The sequence below is a fragment of the Polistes dominula genome, unplaced genomic scaffold (genome assembly GCF_049000335.1).
Source record: "Polistes dominula isolate Pdom_NZ unplaced genomic scaffold, Pdom_raw_medaka contig_37, whole genome shotgun sequence".
Lineage (NCBI taxonomy): Eukaryota > Metazoa > Arthropoda > Insecta > Hymenoptera > Vespidae > Polistes > Polistes dominula.
Genome location: NW_028301169.1, coordinates 3955066 through 3975328, shown reverse-complemented (window position 1 = coordinate 3975328; position 20263 = coordinate 3955066). Strand labels below are relative to the sequence as shown.

General features: G+C 29.8%; 5 protein-coding genes across 5 annotated transcripts in view; all 5 read right to left on the bottom strand.

Annotated features, from left to right (window-relative positions):
• The window catches only part of LOC107066989 (discs large 1), a 419075-nt gene extending 418861 nt beyond the window's left edge, over positions 1-214 (bottom strand). Inside the window, exon 1 of the mRNA XM_015322081.2 lies at positions 94-214. The gene's annotated coding sequence lies outside the window, so the exon portion shown is untranslated. The remainder of the gene's footprint in view (positions 1-93) is intronic.
• A 2641-nt stretch (positions 215-2855) lies between these two features.
• Positions 2856-7283, bottom strand: LOC149030445 (uncharacterized). The gene is made up of 2 exons (XM_089179138.1): positions 5709-7283; positions 2856-5358 (listed from the first exon to the last, which is right to left on the bottom strand). The coding sequence occupies exon 1, from the start codon at positions 6802-6804 to the stop codon at positions 5710-5712; it is 1095 nt and encodes a 364-aa protein (XP_089035264.1). The 5' UTR covers positions 6805-7283; the 3' UTR covers positions 2856-5358; position 5709.
• Positions 7284-7971: 688 nt separating this feature from the next.
• Positions 7972-9392, bottom strand: LOC107066959 (very long chain fatty acid elongase 1). The gene is made up of 4 exons (XM_015322033.2): positions 9193-9392; positions 8717-8985; positions 8342-8644; positions 7972-8241 (listed from the first exon to the last, which is right to left on the bottom strand). Exons 1-4 carry the CDS (start codon positions 9236-9238, stop codon positions 8074-8076), a joined length of 786 nt encoding a protein of 261 aa, XP_015177519.2. The 5' UTR covers positions 9239-9392; the 3' UTR covers positions 7972-8073.
• A 647-nt stretch (positions 9393-10039) lies between these two features.
• Positions 10040-13060, bottom strand: LOC107066960 (very long chain fatty acid elongase AAEL008004). Its single transcript, XM_015322034.2, has 4 exons — positions 12916-13060; positions 12558-12823; positions 11964-12266; positions 10040-10422 (listed from the first exon to the last, which is right to left on the bottom strand). The coding sequence occupies exons 1-4, from the start codon at positions 12956-12958 to the stop codon at positions 10255-10257; spliced, it is 780 nt and encodes a 259-aa protein (XP_015177520.2). The 5' UTR covers positions 12959-13060; the 3' UTR covers positions 10040-10254.
• Positions 13061-16684: 3624 nt separating this feature from the next.
• The window catches only part of LOC149030442 (uncharacterized), a 194043-nt gene continuing 190464 nt past the window's right edge, over positions 16685-20263 (bottom strand). Inside the window, exon 5 of the mRNA XM_089179141.1 lies at positions 16685-16895. Coding sequence (XP_089035267.1) covers positions 16888-16895 — 8 coding nt within the window. The 3' untranslated portion in view covers positions 16685-16887. The remainder of the gene's footprint in view (positions 16896-20263) is intronic.

The window sequence follows — 20263 nt, the reverse complement described above, 5'->3', positions numbered from 1 at the left end:
GAATGTGACAAACAGTGACAAAAAAGGGTACCAGTAAAGCAAGGTAAACTTAGAAGAATAAAAAAATGACGATAACGATGATATTCTTCTAACCTTGTTAGAAAAATTCTAGAAAGAACAGGAGATTGTGATGCTGTTCTTCTTCTTAACTTTTATGCTCATCTACCGGCAAGCAAGTGAAAAATCTCAACGCAAAGTCGGACGATGATCGTAGTGGCGCGCGACGAGCCACTGACTCTACTGCCTCCTCCAATTCCACGCCTTTCCCTCTCTTCTCTTCTCCCCTCTTTAGTAACACAGTCACCCTCCGGCGGCGCAAACGCCAGCCTGCCTGCGTTCACCTACACATCCAACACCCCCACCACCCTTTTCCATCTACTCATCCACCCTCTACCATGCTATAGGATTCACCAGACTGACTGTGTTTCACAACTTCTCCTTCCCTATTCCTATCATTCTCTCTCCTTCTCACTCATTCGACCACTAGCATCTCTCGATTCCTCTTTCCAACCCCTCCTGCCCCACCCCATTTCTCTAACACATACACACATAACTCCTACACCCTATCCTCCTCCCCCACCCCCAACCCTCACGGTCCATTGGCGATCCGAACCGCTTTCTGCACCGTCTGAGCTCGTAATTGTTTCGTGTTCTCGCCCGTTTGTGTTCTTCTTCTTCTTCTTCTTCTCGTTCTTCCACAATGTGCACGGATCTTTCTTCAAAGACAAAACGTTACTAAAATTCCGTCAAGCCAAACTTGTGTACCTCCATTTCCTTTACTAGTCTACGAGAAAAAAGGTAACCACCCTCTTTCAATGTTCGGCCACATGCTGGATTTGTTCTAAGGAAAAAAGAGAAAATGATCGTGACATCTTCTTACAAGGATTATATTTTATCGATTTCGAGTGATTCTTTTTTTCTTCTTTTTTTTTTTTGGATTCCTAAATTTTTATTTTTTGGTCTTCGTATATTTACTTCGTATATCTCAGTTAGTTTTTGCACAATGATTTTATTTCATTTTTTATTTTCTCCCATGTAATACTAATCATCTATTTATTATACATATATACGAGGTAGGCGGAATGGAGAGGAAAAGGAGGTAGGGAAAAGAGAATTTATAATTAATATTAGTTGAATATATTTTGTTTCTTTTCTTTTTCAAATAAGCTCAAATATTAGTATTTGTGATCTTATTACGACTGTGTGTATAACTTTAAACCCGGTTGGGTTTGTTAAATTTTGTTTATAGCGACGTTAACAATGATCGCTTTGTTTTACATTCGCACCATCAATTTCTTGCGTCCTTTCCAAGGTTTATCAAGAAGCAAAATGCATCAAAAACTTTTGGAACAGTATTGAGAAAACAGTGTGCGGAAGTATAATGACTATTGTTAACGTCACGATAAATAAAATGCAATCAACTCTAGTTGTGTTGAAACCTGTGTGCAACTGTGATAAAAGGAACATTACGAATACTAATGAAGGAACATTTAACAGTAATAATAATTGTAAAAACAAATGCAGGTAACCCTCATATAACACGGTAGATAGGTTCCTAGAAAAATGCCGTGTTGTCTGAAACCGTGTTGTATGAAACCCAGATCCATGAGCCAAAAACTTTTGTTTTTAGGCCATAGAGATGAAAAGAAATACTTTCCGCAACACTGTATCTTTAAGACGGCAGGCAAGCCTCACCGCGGCTGTAGAAGTACAGTGTTGTAAAAAGGTTTTTGAAAGGAACCGTATAGATATAGGGTGCCGTGTTGTAGGAGGGTTCCCGCAATTTATAAATCGTGTTATAGCGAAACCGTGTTATAAGATGTAGTGTTGTAAGAGGGCTACCTGTATTACAATGAAACTTTTTGGATAATTATTGATTCACTTTTTTATAATGTTAGATAAGACTCCATTTTAAAATACCCCAATTATTAAACATCTATCGTTTATTTATATTAGCTCACAATATAACATTATTATATTTATATCATAAATATATCTCTTTCGGAAACTATGTACTTCCGACAAATCCGAATTTACACGTATAGTCTCGATGATAAGTACAAAAAAAAAGAAAAGAAAATTAACTTTCAAATGATGATCTAAGAAAGAGATAAATAAATAAAATAGAAAATAAATAAATACATGAAAATAAAAATGCAATTTTTTGTTCGAAAATTTAATAAATCGAATTGATGATCATCTAATAACATTGACAAAAAATTCACATGCATATTTTGGTAAGAAATATTTTTTTAATGTTCCGCGATCAAAAAAAAACAAACAAATATAATAAAAGTAAAAAAAAAAACTATATTTCGCGTATATAGTTTATTATAAGTTGTTTATGGTGAAAATCTCATAAATAAATCTTGACGATGTTGTCTAGCAACACGAACACAAATTTATCCCATATGCAGTTGGGTAGGTTCGGTGTAAATTACCTTCGAAACCACTGTTTTCGTCAGGGATGGTAAAGAGAACGGACAGAGTTTCGAACAAAGACATGAAGTAATAAAATAAATTGCAGCACTTAGCGCGTGGATAGGGATGGTAAATTCGTTGTGGTAGGAGTAGGTGTAAAGGATGAGGAGTCGACACAGAGTCATGGGTTCTGAGTTACTCTTCTCTTGTCCCTACTTTTGCAAGGGAAGGCAAGGTACCCAGACGAACTTTGCCAATATTTCGACTTCCTCTACTTCGTTCGTATATTATATTCTATAATCACATTTTTTTTATTCTTTATTTCCTCCTTTTCTTTTTTTTTATTGTATTTATTATACTCGTACATTTATTTATTTTTATTTATTTAACTGTTATGATATCGTATAACATTAAACGTTTACAATTAGTTCACATTTATTTTTGCTATTGAATGATTTATTTCTAAAGTTCGTCATTCACAACTGAACACCGGTTATTTAAATTTCTAAGGACAATGTAAGTTTTATTTTTGTTTGATACATTATTCATAAGGTTTCATATTAAACGCGCATTTAAATTATTGCACTTTGTTTCTGTAAAATCGATAAAACGCTGACAAATAAAAATAATATAATCGTTTTTTTTTTAAATTGTATATATAAGAGTCCTCGTCGTGATCTTTACAACACAAAATATATAGTCAACACAGAAGCTTCCCAAAAGCCAGTTTAATCTTCAGTGATCTCTTCTCGCACGAAGTACCGTCAACTAAAGGTTCTCGATACATCCCTTTGGTAACTAGAAGGATTTGCTAGCAATTTCATCAGGTCCCAACATTTCATCCCTTAATCCTGATTACCGCTTATTGATCAAAGCTGAAAACTTAGCTAACGATAGATAATAATTTATAGATTATATATAAAGATAATCACGTATACACACACACAAAAATTTGAATTAATTAATTATATTTTTAAAAAAACATTTAATTATGTAAACTGTAAATGACCCCATAAAAAGAAATCAAGGGGTGACAAATCAGGGACATTCATGATAGCCAACAAGAGGACCCTAATTGTTCAACCAATGTTCTCGAAACTTTAACACTACTAGTTTGTACTAAGTTATCTTAAAAGACATTTATCAAATTTTAATATCAAATTATTCTCTAAGTTTAATTATTTTTCCGTCAACAACAAATTTTTTTCACTTTTCATAAAATAGTTGCTAAATTAATTAAATGATATTATTTTCCTCCAACTTGTCCTGGATTTAAAAAGACACCTTTTGATCGAAATTAGGTATACACAAGATAGAAGAAGAAATAGTATTAGGTTTAAACAATTCCGAATGATTCGAGCATTATGAATTAACTAATCAGTTTTGTTGTAAATAAATAACACTATTATATAACATTATTATATATGTATTATTAACATTATTATATAATGTTATATAATACTATTATAACACTATTATATAATTATTATATATTATATAATAACACATCCGTCGCGTTGTAATCCTCTTGATATGTGTTATAATACTATTAAGTCAAAAAAAAAAGTACAAAGTTCCATTTAAGGAGTATTCTGGTCTAGAGGCATGAATTTTAGGTACTCTTTCAAGTGTAATAACAAAAAGACGAACAATATTTTCACTATCTATAATGTTACAAGATATTTATTGATATTTCGAGAATACGTGGACAAAAAAATTAGTGAAAAAATTCAAAATTGAAAAAGATATAGGCTGATGAAGTGGGGCATAAACGTCATCTTTATTATTTATAAACAAAAATTTCTTTTCTGAAAATTCATTTCGTAGCATTTTATATTCTACTAGAAAACTATTTAATTTAGTTAGAAATATTTATTTATCAAGCTACCGAAAATGCAAGGTACAAAAATCGTGAAAAGTGTTACGTAAGCAACCTTTACATATATATACATATGTAAATATATACAATATGTATGTATAATATACAAGCGTAAAACTAAAATGAGGTCAAAGATCGTACACACTCTACTAGAATATTTGAGAATATCAGTCCGATATGTTGTCTTTGTTTTGTTCGTAGACAGAATGAACAAGTGAGAAAGAGAGGAAGATAGTTAAGGGACAATACATAGGTAGCTACGAAACCGGCCATTCGTTATCTTCCATTTACGGTCGTATAAAGTAACAACGTAGGAGAGAAAGAGAAAGAGAAAGAGAGAGAAAGAGAGCTATTTTCAGGTTAGATGCACGTAACACCAGACAAAAGCATAGGTAGTAACGTGAAGGGCTAAACATACTAACGAATATAATGAACGTATGGAATCGTGTCGTGTCTTGTGATAATACCATCTCTTTTTCACTTTTCTTTCTCTCTCTCTCTCTCTCTCTCCCTCTCTCTCTCTCCCCTCTCTCTCTCCCTCTCTCTCTCTCTCTAATTTTGTCTTTCTCTCTCTTTTTCTTTTCCTTTCTTTTTATATCATTTGTACGACATTTATGCTCGTGTTATTCGAGACGATGGAGGGAAAAACCATGAAAGATATTCTCGAGAGACGAAGGACGATTCGTTTAACGAGCACACAAAGTGTTCAGATATAGTTTCTTTTTTATGCATTAATGTAATTTTGTCATCGTTACAACGTATATTACATTCAACAGGTAAGTCCTTACTTCTCTATAATATCTCCATTTTGATACTTAAGGGTTCATTCTGGTTTCTACGCCGAGAAAAAAGGCTATTTTCACGATTTTTTTTTAGGCTTAGTAGGATACATATACATATGAAAGTTGTTGGGTATGATAAATACACTCTAGAAGTACAAGAAAAAAATTTTTTTGTATTGTTTTTAACGTTTTTTGACATCCAAAATGGCTGACAAACGTGAACCCGTCAAAAAAAGGTATGCTGTTGGCGGGCATCGAAATTTGAGAACGGGTGGTCTAAAACAAAAAAATTAAACGGTTTTAAATTTAGTATGACAATGGCTATCGGGTATGCTAAAACTATCAATTTTTATGAAAGCAAAACAAAATGACAGCCATTTTTCGAAAAAAAAAAAAATCTTTGATTTTTTTCGCAGTTTTTTGTAAAAAAAAAATAGTAAAAATTAATATTTTGACTTGGTTGTAGCATGCGAGATAGCCATTCATGTGTAGAGTATGTGGTTAAAATTTCAGAAGGATCGGTTGAGTAGTTTTGGAGATATCATGCCCGCCAACCGAAAAACGTTGTTTCGAGAAAAACGCGTTTAAAGTTTCTTTTAACAAATTTTTAAAAAGTCTGACTCTACCTTATTCTGCGATGCCTGCACCATACAGTATGCCTTCTGCTTCTTCAAAATACTCATTTTCTTCAACTCTAACCTTTTTTCGTTGTGTCCTGGCCTCTTTTAAAGATTCTCCGCTCAAACGATTGGCTGAACGCACACGCGTGTTGTCGCGGTGACTAGCGTAATTGACTGCGATAGGGCCAAGTTTTATCTCCAAAACGTGCATTATTTTTAGTATTGGATCAAAACCTTCGTTAAATATACAAGCTGCCAATTGACAAGCTATTTCCACAATTTTTTTACCATTTAATAGATGTTTAGGCACCATAGCCCAAACGCATTTGTTGAAGCACTCATTATTATTTTGAGTGTTGCCACCTAAACATCTTTCAAGCAATTCTGGTTTTGTCAGGACTTCGTACACTGGCTTTAATACTTCTTGGACATCTTTAGCGAGAGGAGGAGGATGTTTATAAGTATCAAGGGTTTTAGCTGCCTCAACTTTACGATACTTACACCAGTTGCTAGAACAGTATGTATGTTGCGGGTCATCATCAGTAGAAATTTTGTGATAGTACCCCGCCCAAATTTCCTTTCTCATGTTCTCAATTGAATTTTTATTTCTTTGAACAGCTAACCCATAGTTAGTTGACAATTCCTTCATCAACTTTATAGTCAATCGTTGAGTTTTAATCACTGGAACACTTTTTTTAATAACTTTTTTCTTTTTTACAACTTTCTTCGGTCCTTTTTTTGCAGCAGGTTTCTTGGCTTCCGCTTGTTTCAAAGCTTTTCTCTTTTGAATCAGTGCTTTTCGTGCTTCATTAGCACGGTTGAAAACTCGTTTGGCAACATGTAAAATACACTCGAATTTTTTGATAACAAAATCTTCGCCGTAGGGAAAAACATTTAGCAACATTTGAAAAGTTTTCGTGTCGCCATCGCCGATATAAAAACCATATTTTACGGAGAACTTCTTGAGTGATCGAAGAAACATCTCCACGATACCATCAACCTCCATCTTCCCGGCACTACCTTCATAGTTTATCGTACAATGCGTTTTATGCTGTTCGTACCAGGCAAGATAGTTTACTTCCTTCACTTTTCTTTTCCACATCTCACATCCTTTACAGTAAGTTGACCTTATAGAAACGACGACAATTTTTCCACTGTATTTTAAAATTAGAGAAACTATTCCAATCAACGAAGAGAATCCTCTTTTGGCCTAAGAGCCGTCGCCAGAAACAGACAGAATATCCTCTGGTTCTCCTCGTATCTTGTTTTCGAGTTGCTCTTCGGTGACGGCTTTATGCGACACTACGTTAAAAACAGTATTGACCGCGATTAGTATAAAGTCAACGATTCCATAATATGCAGAGATACTTAAACCTTTTCCGAGGTCCATAAGTTTGCAAAACATATTTATACCATGCACACCAATACCAAAAAACCTTTCCAAAAAAAAGAATATAGCGAAAAAAACTGAATACTAGTTTTGTTTTCCTACACCATTCTGAATAATATGCAGAGACATTTCCACTTAAACAACCGTTTATGGTTTGTCTCCTCTCTCTGTAATATCTCTGTGTTTTGTTCGCAAAATAATATACTTAGACTGCTCGGATCGTTCTAAAATTTTTGTATGATAATTCTACATATGTCTACTTTCGAAAAATGCAAAAAAAAAAAAATTAATTTTTTCAAAATTATAAACCAGAATGAACCCTTAAATCAGTATATATATATACACTCGTGTTACAATATAAATTTGAAGAAATACTTTTTCGATTTGTAAGAAAAATAATCATCAATATTTTATTTATCAAAAACGAACTATGAGATATTTTTGACTAATAATATTTAAAGACCTATCTAATTAATCCAAATTAATCCAAGTTTGGATTAGTCGCGATATTTTTCAATTTTATTCAGATTAGAAAAACAATTGTGTATAATTTTGTTTTTTCTTACTATTTTTAATTGAAATTTGTTTATACTTTTACACTTTTTTAAAGGTGAATGTTTTTTGTTAACCCTATGTTTTATCGTATGAATTATTTCACGAGGATTTGATTGGTCAATTCTTACGTTCAAGAGAAATTTGTTGCAATGATCTTATAACTAAAGAACAAAAAAATTAATAATCAGCTATTTATAGACGAGTCGATATTTTACAAATGCTAACGAAACATTAATCGACTTTGTGTAACTTTCTTATATATTATAGCTGTGAGTATCTATATAAAATTATATAAAAATATAATATAACAGTATAAGCGAGAAGAACAATGAAATAATATTTTATTCTAGTTCATATTGTATAATTATATTATACATAACAAAAAATTAAAATAAATTTGTTTATGAATAAGTTTAATATTTAATATCAATTTTGCTTGATATTTTTCTTTAAATAGGCATGCTTGTAAAAATTGTAAAACAAAAAGAAATTAATGACATAGTTGGCGCATGAAATAAAAACTATGACATTAGGCACATCACAGTTCGGTGAAAACGCTTGCCCATTATGAACTAACAATAGTACGAATTGCACCTGTTAAAAAAAAATCAAATTGACGATATTTCTCAATGTTATCGGTATTCTATTTAAACATCATTTTAATTAGATTTTGATTTTAAAATTGAGTACTTACCATTTGAATAATTGTAACCCAATGTTTATATTTACTGACGATATCCCGAATTTTTCCATCCAATAAACTAGCAAAATAGTAAGTGTACATAATTACGTGTACAGAACAATTAACTATAGGTATAATAACAGCCATTCCACCAGAATAATGTTTTCCAAATATCCATCCCACAGTCAAAGTTGTTACGTGATGATACAAATGCAAAAACGAAACCTGTTTATCTTTCTTTCGTAATATAAATATTACCGTTTCAATTAGGTCTATTATTTTTGAGACTAGACACAACCAAGAAGTTACTGCAATCTATACAAAAGAAATAGCTACTATCATTCATTCTATTACTTAATTTTGTTGAAATAAATTTTTAAGTAATACCTCCATATCTTCAGGAGATGTATCGTAAGACACAGGATGGCAATATATCGATATTTTTAAATACCAACAGCCTCTTAAAAATTTGTATACCATATAACCATTCAGAAAAATTTGAAAAATATTGTAAAATTTGATGAACGTTTTTAACGAATATGGCTTTCTGTTTTTCATAAACCTAGGACCGCATACTAAAACGAAGTAAAGATATGAAAATAAAATGAATATTACTGCATACGGTTTAAATAATATCCAATCTTGAAAGCGTGGATCTGAAAATTAAATGATTCTTGTAAATAATATTTTCTATTTCAAAATTACATTAATTACATTTTAATGATTGATGATTAATGATTAAAAAAAGAAATAAAAAAACAGAGGACAACGTTCTTCGTTAGAAGATAAAGAAGATGAAAACGATTAACAACAATTTACAATTAAACTATTTTTTATAAGTAAATTAAATATTTATTTCTTACCTGAGGCTGTGAATACAAAACGAGCAACATTGCGTAACATATCCATTTTAAAATGAAGCAACTAAACTTATCGTTATTCAAATAAACATAAAACTTAAACTTTAAACTTAAGTTATTTCGAAATATATCAACTTTTCGTAAAAAGTATATTGTCTATTATGTCTATTAGAAAGATCATAATGAACTAAAGTTTTTTTCTTAAAGTAAAACAGACAGCCGTTTCTCCTACTCTTACACATTGATTTTTAAGCCCCACCACAAGAGTTACGAAATATCTTTTCTATGTTTACATACAATACGTCTCTTACGTCAATTATATGATTATTCAGTTTGGTTTATTCTCACGTTGATTATTTTGCTTATTCGTAGGGGTCAAAAAGGTTGAATTCATAAAAGTGAAAAACTTTTAAACTTTGTATTGTATTTGATGGAATGATGATATGTGAAAGGCAGATTGCTTTTTGTTTCAAATTCAACACGATGAAAAAAATCAAAATTATCAAGAGTTGTTAATAAACACTTTTCTTTTTCCATTCCGGTCAGGTTGAAATTTGTGGGTGGGAAAGAGGGGGTTATTTTGTAACAGGACATCAGAGTACTAAATATAAAGTAACATAAATAAAGAATAAGAGAAGTAAACTCATTATTTTGTTCTTTTATCTTTCTTTTTCTTCTTTTTCTTCTTCTTCTTCTTCTTCTTTCTTTTCTTCAAATAATTTTGTATTTTTTAAATGAATTATAATTCGATTAGAAGGTCATAGAATGAAGGAAATCATTTCTTATTTCAGTTTTCGTGAGAATGGAAAGAACGATAACGCGAAGAAAGATAAGACAACGAAGAAGAAAATACATTTTTATTTTTATTTAATTTCAATCAAACTTGACTCCTTTTGATATAATTTATTTATTTATTGATATAGTTGAATTATAAATAATTACACATATAAATTAAATACCATATATTTCATCAAATAATAAAATTATTATATTCTTCTGTGATTAGTTTTTCATATTATTATTATTATTATTTATTTTCAAATTCAATTTTCTCGTTTATCTCATTCATTTATTTTTACGTTCAGGAATTTTGTAAGTCTTTTGATAAAAATCTAAGAACAATACTAAATTGATCACCATATTTAAAAGATAAACAAGAGCTGGATTTTTTGGTATGTTGCAATTAAACAGTAAAGGTCGAACGATATATAATATCAGTAAAATTAGTTGTACCTAAAAAAAACAAATCATATCAGTGTGCAGTATGTAAATATTTATGTTAAAAGGAAAATATACAGAGTTATTCTCGCCTAACTAGATCACCTTAAGAGGTAACACCACTCTAGAGCCTAAGAAAAAGCCTTTTTTTGAGAATTTTTTTTGCGAACACTAAATGAGGAATAGGATTTCCTTTTGGAGAATTGATCAATCATATATTGAACTATGTAAACAAATATTTTAATTGATTTTAGATAGAAAATGGCATCGGTATTCGGGGCTGAACAAAATCCTTTTTTTTTTTTTGACTAAAATGGGCGGACTCATACCTCGACAAGTATGAGACCTGAAACAAAAAACCGAAGAAATTCTTAATCTATGTACTATTATCTAAAGAAGTACGTAAAAATTTTTCCCTAAGACAAATTTTGTGAAAATGGCGCACCTTCGAATAAAAAAATCAACCTTTCAACAAAAAAGATGTCGAAAATTGTTTATAAGATTAAAATTTTACATTTAATCGAAAATCGGCAACGTACTTCTCTAGAAAATATAACTATCAAACTATCCTTAAAATTTCAAGTCAATCGGTTAAATGATGCTCAAGTTCTGAGTCCGCCCAATTTAAAAAATGTAGTTTTGAGAAAAATGCGTTTACAATTAGTTTAAAACATTTAATCCGAGCGCCGTGCTGGAGCGCTCATCGTACGCTTCGAGGAGCTTCAATAAAACCAAGATTTCGCTATGTTTAAAATTTTTTTTTGCTTCCGAACCAAGTGCATATTGCTTTTAGACATCTAAAGTAGACTTTAAGCTAAGAAAAAAAATCGATTTTTTGAAAATTCTAGAGTGGTGTTACCCCTTAAATATAACGCTTATGTCGTACGACAGAAAATAATGTCAAAGGTAAAAAACATTCTGTTCGAAGGCGTGCTAATACGGTGATTGGCCGAATTTTTTTCTCAAGCTCATTTTTTTCGAGATTTCAAGGTCATCATATTTTTTGTTTAAATGGACTGCATATTTTTACTTCAATAGTCTTACATCTCATAAAAAAAATAAATCCAATGAGATGCAATATGTTGATCTTCAAGTGACCTTCACCAAAAAGATTTTAAAATGTTATCTCTTGTACATGAAAGTGATACTTTGTTTGTATTGTATATGAATGTCTTAAACGTTAATTTGCATTTATTTCTTCATTTAGTATTCTCCATATCACAATTTTTTCGGGAAAACTTATTTAAAGGTCAACACATTGCACCTTGTCGAATTAGTTTTTTTATAAACTCCGAAACTGTCATAGTAAAAATATGCAGTCCTATTTAAAGAAAAAAAAAACGATAACCTCGAAATTTCGAAAGAAATGATCTTGAGAAAAAAATTCGGCCCATAATCTTAGAAAAGAATATTTTTTTCCTTTGAAGAATATTTTTTTTTTATTGTACGAAATAAGCTATATAAATATGTATTTAAGGTTGTTTAGTTAAACGAGAGACCCATACAAAATATAAAAAAATAAATGTTAATGATAAATTATTAAACTTTTAACTCACTATTTGAATAATAGTAATTATTGATTTATAGGGCTTGATCAACTTTTGCACTTTCGGACCGCACGAAGATAGAAAATAATATGTATACATAATGACGTGTACGCTGCAATTTACAAGTGGCAAAACACTAGTCATTCCACATGCGTAATATCTCATACCGTTCCATACCAATAAGACCGTTGATACATGATGATAAATGTGCAAAACCGATAATTGACGATCTTTTTTTCGAAGTAAAAAGATTATCGATTCGGTAAGATCAATGACCTTCAATAACAGCGTACACCATAATGCAGTGGCTATCTAAACATACGAATTAATTTATACAAATCCATGATATTTGACGAAATTTTTCAACAATTTCTTTCAAACGCACATCAAATATATGTATAAAACACTATTATTTTCAGATAAAATACAAGGATGTTGAAATCATGAAACCGTATTTTTTCTTTTCCTAATAATAATACTTTCATTGGAGATTCATATCTTGAAATGAAAAATTAAATATTAATAAAATTGATCTTTTTTTGTCTTGTTGAAATTTTTCCTCGGTAAAACAACTTTTTAAATTGTTTCTATTATCAATAATACCTTCATAGATTTAGGATCCGTATTATAAGTCATTGGTACACAATAAAAAAATATGTCTTCTAACCAGCCTCCATCGAAAAATATATATATTACGATACTGTTAGATATTATTTGAAATATATTATAACATCGTATAAATGTACTCAAAGAGTATGGCGGTCTATTTTTCATATACTTAGGAACAATATATAATAATAAACCATAAGTTATTAAGATGATTGGTATCGTAGCTGTATCAACCAATGGCCATGATTTGACTCGTGAGTCTGAAAAATTAAATTAATTTTTTATCGAATTTTATTGACAATTTTATTGAAAAAAAAAATTAATATAATCAATATTGTGATATCAATCTTACCTATATTTTCTACAAATCTATTGTATATATTCATGAAATTCATTTTTAACAAAATTAAATACAATCTCACTAAAAAAAAAAAAATTTTAACACCACAATAATTAAATTATTATTAAAAATTTATATGGATATAGTCTTGAACGAATATTATTAAATAGAAAGCTATTATTTGACAAATTAGATAAAATAGAAGTATTATTCATCCACAACCACAAATATTGAACTAAATCAAAGAAAGAAGAAGCTAATGTAAAATCTGTATAAAATGAATTAGATATTCATCATGATTATTTATAACCTAAACTACTTTAAATAATACGCATATCATCAAATCGTAGTGACGTAAATGAATGTACAACAAACCTATATTGTATCACAATTATATTTTGTATATTTTGATTTAAGAATGATCATCCGTTCAATTATTTAACATTAATATTTAATTTTTATTATGGAATACAAGTGTTAAGGTTGAAAAATATTCGATCATCGAATAATTTTGATAAAAGAAAAGAAATCATAGATTCCAATAAAGATATGGTGTCTAAGATGATAAATACAAATCATGATTATGATGATGAAACTGTGATAAATATTGAAAAAAATATAAGTGTATATATTTAGAATTTAGCATATTGTAAAACTCGTGTATGTTTATTTAAAAAATTATAAAATTTGTATAATTTGTATATGATATTTCCTGGTTATTAATAATAGTAGAGATGATATAACAGTTTTATAAACTCTTTAACATTTTATATAACGACAATATGATAGAACATTTTTTACATAACCAACTGATAAAAAAAATGACATAAGTCAGAATAATTCTTACAATTGATTTCGAACCGATTAAATATACATATAGGAAAATTTTCTAAACATATCGCTTATAAACGTTTGGACTAAACGTTAAAAAATAATTTACTAATACGATACTATTCGTATTCTAATTTATTATGATAATTTATAATGATAACCTTCGTTATTGTTCGCGCGCACTATACATTATGCTGATGCGAATCCGTTTTAAACTAACGTACAATTTTTAGGAGAGAGAAGAATCTAAATGGGACTTATTGGCCAATAGTAGGAGGGTCCACCTACCAGGATCTCCCGAAGGAAAGTCTTATGTTTTTGGGAAAGGGAAACAATGCATAAAGAAACGTGATCTAGAATATCGGAATGTTATTTCCTTTTATGGTATCTTACGTGCTTAGATATGAATCAGAAACTTTCAAAAAGCCCGACACTGTATAAAGAGTTTTCATCGCACCATATATTTCTTTGATCATTGAGATAGTTTGGGAATTGATGACCCTTTGGAATTTCTTAATATTTAGGTAAACAATACTTTATATCTGCTGCCTATCGTATTTCATGGTATTTTATTTCATAGGCTTATCGTAGGATCTGTTTCACAGAAATTGAATATTATAAAAAATAGCAAATATAAAGTTTATCGTCTATAAAAGATTTGTTATTGAACAGTTATAATATTCGTAATAAAAAAAAATTTAATTATTAATTTTCGTAGTTACATCGAAAGTGGCCTAAGTCCAATCCATTATTGCTTACTCATGCGAATATAAATTTTTAAATAATTTAAAACATTATTAAAGATAAAATACCAAGTACAAAAACAAATACGTATAAATAGAATTTTGTATACATTTGCATCGGCATTCATTATTTATTATGAAGTGCTATGGTATAATAAAAAGAAGGAATTTTGTTCACACGATCTTTGCCTTAACCATTTTCTATATATTACGTATTATATATATCGTGAACTTTCTTTAAAATGGACGCATGTTTTTTTGTAAAGTCTTCCAAAACAATAATCGTACGCACCACCCTAGCATTCTTGGCCGCAAGAACAAAACTTACAGTTTATTAATGTTTATCTAGAAAAAATTGTGGAGAAAAAAACAAATAATGCTGAATTTAAATATTGGTCTATAATAATATATTTTAATCTTAGATAATTTGGATTAATAATAAAATAAAGACTTAACTGTTTGCTTCTTTATAATCACAAAAGATTTATTTATAATATTTACAACATTTAACTAATTAATATATATACATGGTAATATTATTGTATAAGAATAAAACTAAATATTCGGTCTTTTACCGGCGTATTTGGTATGTGTTGACAAACGACAATGTGAATCTTGGTGAATCTTGATATTCTCCAATTTCGGTATTTCACGATATCATATATAAGCTAATAATATTAAAATACCTTTCTAAAATATTACAACATAAAACAATACCTTTGGCTCAATGTTAACTATCATATTATATTAGCATTCAAACAAATACTACGAATGACAACTAAATTCGGTACAATTACAACGAGCTAACAAAATTTTGGCAAGAATGATGTTTCATACTTTACATATTTCTCATCTTATATTCATACATATGTATATATATAAGAGATTTTATGCCGAAAAGCTTTTTCCTTAACGAGCTAATCAAATCTTCTAATACTATTGGCTCAACCACGTTTTTGAGGTCATTTAATTAATTCTCGTTTTCATTAGTCAGCATAACACACCTTTATCCGAATCAACGGGAGAAGAGGAATTCATGTTTGAGAAATCTCGAAAGTACGTACATACGTACGTAATATCACGATACGTAGGAAAGGATTCATGCCGTTCGAAAAGATTGGATTTTTACTAGAAAATCGAAGTATCACGATATCATAGACCGAACTGTTTCCTCTTCATGCTATACTTGTCTTCTTCCGCAGTACACGTTACACGTATTCATTGCGCGTCGTACCACCACCACCATCACCATCACCACCACCACTATTTCGCTACCATAACTAAAATCATCGCTACGACGACTACTACTACTATTACTACTACTACTACTACTACTACTACTACTACTACTACTACTATCGTGTATAATACCGGTGAGAAAGCTATTTTTCCTGTCAGTAAGAAATCCAAGTAAGAATTTTTTCGCATAGCGCGATATTTTTTGACAGGCTTATTTTTCTTTTCCAGGCATCGTAGAAAGACGATGAAGGAAAACGGAGAGATGAGCTTTTTCGCATCGTTTCGAGCTTATCGCGTCGACTCAAGGACGACAAGGACGACGAAAAATAATGCGCGTAAGGGTAAGGGGTGGAAGCCGAGGGGGAGGAAAGAACGAATGAAAAAGAAAAGAAACGAAGGGAAGCATCTCGTTATGCAACCGTCGCGGTACTTGAGTCCTCATTTTTTTCTTCCTTTTTTTTAAATTTTACTTCAACTCCCAAGCTTACGAATTATGCACACCAAAATTGTTTACTTACGAGTATTGGATTACTTGAAGATTTTTTTTTTTTCATTTATTCTTATTTGTTTTATTTGCTTTATTAAGTAAGAAAATATATTCTTTCAATAAAAATATAGAAAAATTGATTTATATATAGGTATATTATGAAATTTTATAATCACATATATATATACATCATCCAGTGACAATAAAAAAAGAAAAAGAATCTTCTTAAATCTTACAAAATCGATATGAAATATTTGAAGTATTTTTTCCATGATGATGTTAGAAAATTATATATTATAACATTCGATCTTTTCAATGTAAACACGATACAAGTAGATCCTCAAACAATAAAAAATAGATTCTAAATAAACATTAAAAAATTTGAACTTGCATATATTCGCGAGATGTTATTTAAAGTTTCTCTATCATTTTTGTTTAAAAGTATTATATTAAAAGAACTAACGTAAGATGTTCATTTCAAAAAGAAAGTTATATTAAAATTCGTTTTTTTTTCATATAAATACATGAATAAAAACACATATTATAAAAATATATATATACATACATACGTACATAGGTTCGTTATCGAGGGCTTTCTCGAAAGCGTTAGGTGATAATAGAAGAAGCACAAAGTGCATTGGCGTCTCACTTTTCTGGCGTTTCTGTGTAAAACGAAGCGTGACGTTACTCACCTGAAACAGAAAAGAAAAAATAAAATCGATTTATCCTGGCTGATAGAAAAAAAAAAAAGAAAAGAGGAATCTAGGATACGAACGTCGGAAAAATTCCCCGAACATCCTAGTCTCGTTTCGACGTGAACGTATGAAGTATAGTAGTCGAATATATATATTCTCGCGCGAGCATAACGCGCTGGAAAATAAAATAAATCAAAAATTGTTCTCGCGTCGTACCTACTATAGAAAAACGAAGGGATTCTTTCGTGAATCAGATCCCATTGAAAATGGTTCTCTATCTGTCGGGTCAGAATTTTTCAACATCTCTTTTATATATATATTGGTATTTTCAAATGAATGGTTAATATTTATAATCGATAAATCAGTAAGTTTAAGTAGAATATAAAATCTGGCATTATTATAAATATTACACCATCTATCAGAAATACTTGCAAAAAGTATTTTTTATGCTGAACATAATTTTCACATATATACATTTACCATTTATTGGAAATATTTATCGAGACTATTTATTGTCTCGAATTGAATATTTTATTTTATTTGAGTATTTAAAAATACTGATCAAATAAATAATAGTAATGAAAAGGTGAGATTCTTTTCCGTTCGGATCATGAATAGAATCTTTTCCATTTGAAATATTTGCTATTTGTAGATGGGTCATGTACGATCCATCGGGTTTAAACGTAAATCAACTGACAAATTAATCCTGTATGAGACGAGTTAAAAAAAATATTGAATAGAATTGAAAGATTTGTTGATTGAATATGAAGTGAAAAAACAAAAGGACCAGATTTTGTATTGGACGTTTGACAGAAAAGACTGTACGTTAACTAAAACATTTGTAATGAATCAGAGAGAGAGAGAGAGAGAGAGAGAGAAAGAAAAAGATAGAAAGAAATGACAGATAGAAAAACTTTAATATGTGATATTCATGCTGCGTAAAGTCTACGCTCTCAAATCGATAAGGAAATTATTCACGGTCATTTCACAAAAATATAAGCTTTCAACTCTGGTGCAGCAACAGCAGCAGCAGCAGCAGCAGCAGTAGTAATCAAAATCCGCTTCGATTTGGGTCCCAAACGATTCGTCGAACGGCATACAAACCGACGATAGGATTTTAAAACGTTCAGTGGTGGATAAAAGTGTGGCCGGTGGACGAATTTGCCTTTTTTCCATGCTACCTGTCATTTTCGTTATGCATTTCTCCATTGAAAACACACGATCTGTTCTGGTCCAACTGTCCATACAAATCCTATCGATAAATTAGATAAGCGTATTTCCAATTTATACGCTTACCAGATAGATAATAATTATTAAATATATCTTATTATATTTAAAGAAGGAAACATCTTCCTTATATATATATAAATTGTAAAATTAAACGATAACCCTGAATATAGTAAATTACCGCTCACGTGTTATTTACTATTTAAAATTTAACAAAAACAGAAATTTCACTAATGTCTACGAATAAATTGTAAAGCAGAGAATAAATATAATAAAAAAAAGAAAAAAATTAATTATATTTACTATTAGATTTTTATTTTTTCATATATTTTTATTTTACATACCTATAACAATTTTTTGTTCCTACGAATAATTTATTTTCATATGTAATGCCTTCTCATTTATTTTTCTTTTCTTTCGCTTAAAACTCTTTGTTCTATTCATTAAAACGATTAATAATTAATAATTGAACATGTTTTCCTCGTCGAAAATAGAATTTTTCTTTTTTTCTTTTACGTTTGTAAGGTCAAACCGCAAATGTAAAAAATATGAATATAATTTATAAGAAAAACTTTTCTTTTTTTTTTTCGTTGTTCCCATTAATCATTGAACAAAGTTATTTACAAATGCTTAATTTATAACCTGATTTAAAGACGGTTTTATTAAGACAATGTCAAGTAACGTTTATCCAATTTGCAAACCTTGAATAAATAATGTATCGTATTGATTATTTATTTATTAAAGTATGTAAATTACAAAGTAAATATTAGTTACGTCAACATCGATATCCATTACTAGATAGAGAAAGGGTGAAAAATTTCATAATAATAACAATTCGCATTTGAATGAAGAGCTTAGAGAAATAAAAAAAAAACTCGCCACGTTTGGTTTTATAACTAATGTTTCTATGTTTCTTGTTTTCTTTTTTCTCTTCCTATTTTATTTTTCCAATTGATACGTATATATATATATATATATATATATATATATATATATATATATATATATATATATATATTTTTTTTATCTCTTTCACAGGCTCCTCTCTTGTCTTTCATTCAATAAATTTTTTGTTTGCAATATCAATATTTTTCCAAGAACCGATCTCCTGAACTTATATTGTTACATCCTCGTGTAAATGTCTTTTCATATCTGGTTATAATAAATATCTTTCATTTTATAAGAATCACTTAATCCATATAATTAACTCTCTTTATTCAATTATAATATTTATAATCACTCAATTCGGGAAACTAACTTTCCGTATCCGCTTATAATAATTACAATCACTTAACTCGTGAAACCTATAATGCAAAATTTACGATCTGACAATGCTACACGTGCCTTAAGCCTCAAAATTATACAAACAAACTGGAAGAAACACTTTCTTTGATAAATTATAAACATGAAATAGAGTAACGACAGATTGTCGAGGCAATTATCAAAAGTTATCAACACATTCCTTCTCCAGGCTAGTGGCAGCAGGTGGAGCAAAATCTGGTAGAGAGAGTTGATTTAGGCATAGGTGCCGTCCTATCACCCTCCGAGCTACTTCTAAATGCGGTTTTGTAGTTAATTTCTTTTCGCAGAGAGCTCATATCAATTTTAAATCAGTAAAAAATCTGTCGTAACCACTCATCAGTCAAATAAGTTCTAAATCAGTTCTATGTCCGTTCAAAGTCAGTCCTCACGAAGAAAAAGTTTTAGTTCAATTCTACGTCAGCTAATAAATTAGAAAGGTTTTCCAAAAATTCTTAGTTAGGACTCTTAGTGTCACAGCGTTACCAAAATAATAAGAAAGAAAATTCTCACGAGTTTCATAAAAAGGTACACCTAATTGTTTAAAAAAAAAAAAAAATCATGTGTGCAGATCACACGTGTTAGAAGTGAAACCTTCAAAAATCTAAATTTCGAGAGAATGAGACGAATGGACAGTTTTAAGAGTAAGATAATTGTAGGATTTACTTTATATAATATTATTACTATATATAATAAAGGTCACCGGTATGGTCTCTGGGTGGAATAGCTAATAAAAAGTGCACTTTTCACAATTCAAGCAATAAAAATGGAATGCTGGATGCAATAGCCATAGATAGAAACAAAAATGGTAGGATGTTTATCAAAGGAAATATAATTCG

What these genes read in the sequence shown, in the direction of transcription:
- LOC149030445 (XM_089179138.1), bottom strand. Translation starts at nt 6,804, where the DNA reads ATGTGGAAAAGAAAAGTGAAGGAAGTAAACTATCTTGCCTGGTACGAA.
- LOC107066959 (XM_015322033.2), bottom strand. Translation starts at nt 9,238, where the DNA reads ATGGATATGTTACGCAATGTTGCTCGTTTTGTATTCACAGCCTCAG. An exon ending in TTTTGTATTCACAGCCTCAG is followed by an intron (nt 8,986 to 9,192) that starts GTAAGAAATAAA and finishes TTTAATTTTCAG; the next exon opens with ATCCACGCTTTCAAGATTGG. An exon ending in CATCTCCTGAAGATATGGAG is followed by an intron (nt 8,645 to 8,716) that starts GTATTACTTAAA and finishes TCTTTTGTATAG; the next exon opens with ATTGCAGTAACTTCTTGGTT.
- LOC107066960 (XM_015322034.2), bottom strand. Translation starts at nt 12,958, where the DNA reads ATGAATTTCATGAATATATACAATAGATTTGTAGAAAATATAG. An exon ending in CGGATCCTAAATCTATGAAG is followed by an intron (nt 12,267 to 12,557) that starts GTATTATTGATA and finishes TCGTATGTTTAG; the next exon opens with ATAGCCACTGCATTATGGTG. An exon ending in TAATTACTATTATTCAAATA is followed by an intron (nt 10,423 to 11,963) that starts GTGAGTTAAAAG and finishes TGTTTTTTTTAG; the next exon opens with GTACAACTAATTTTACTGAT.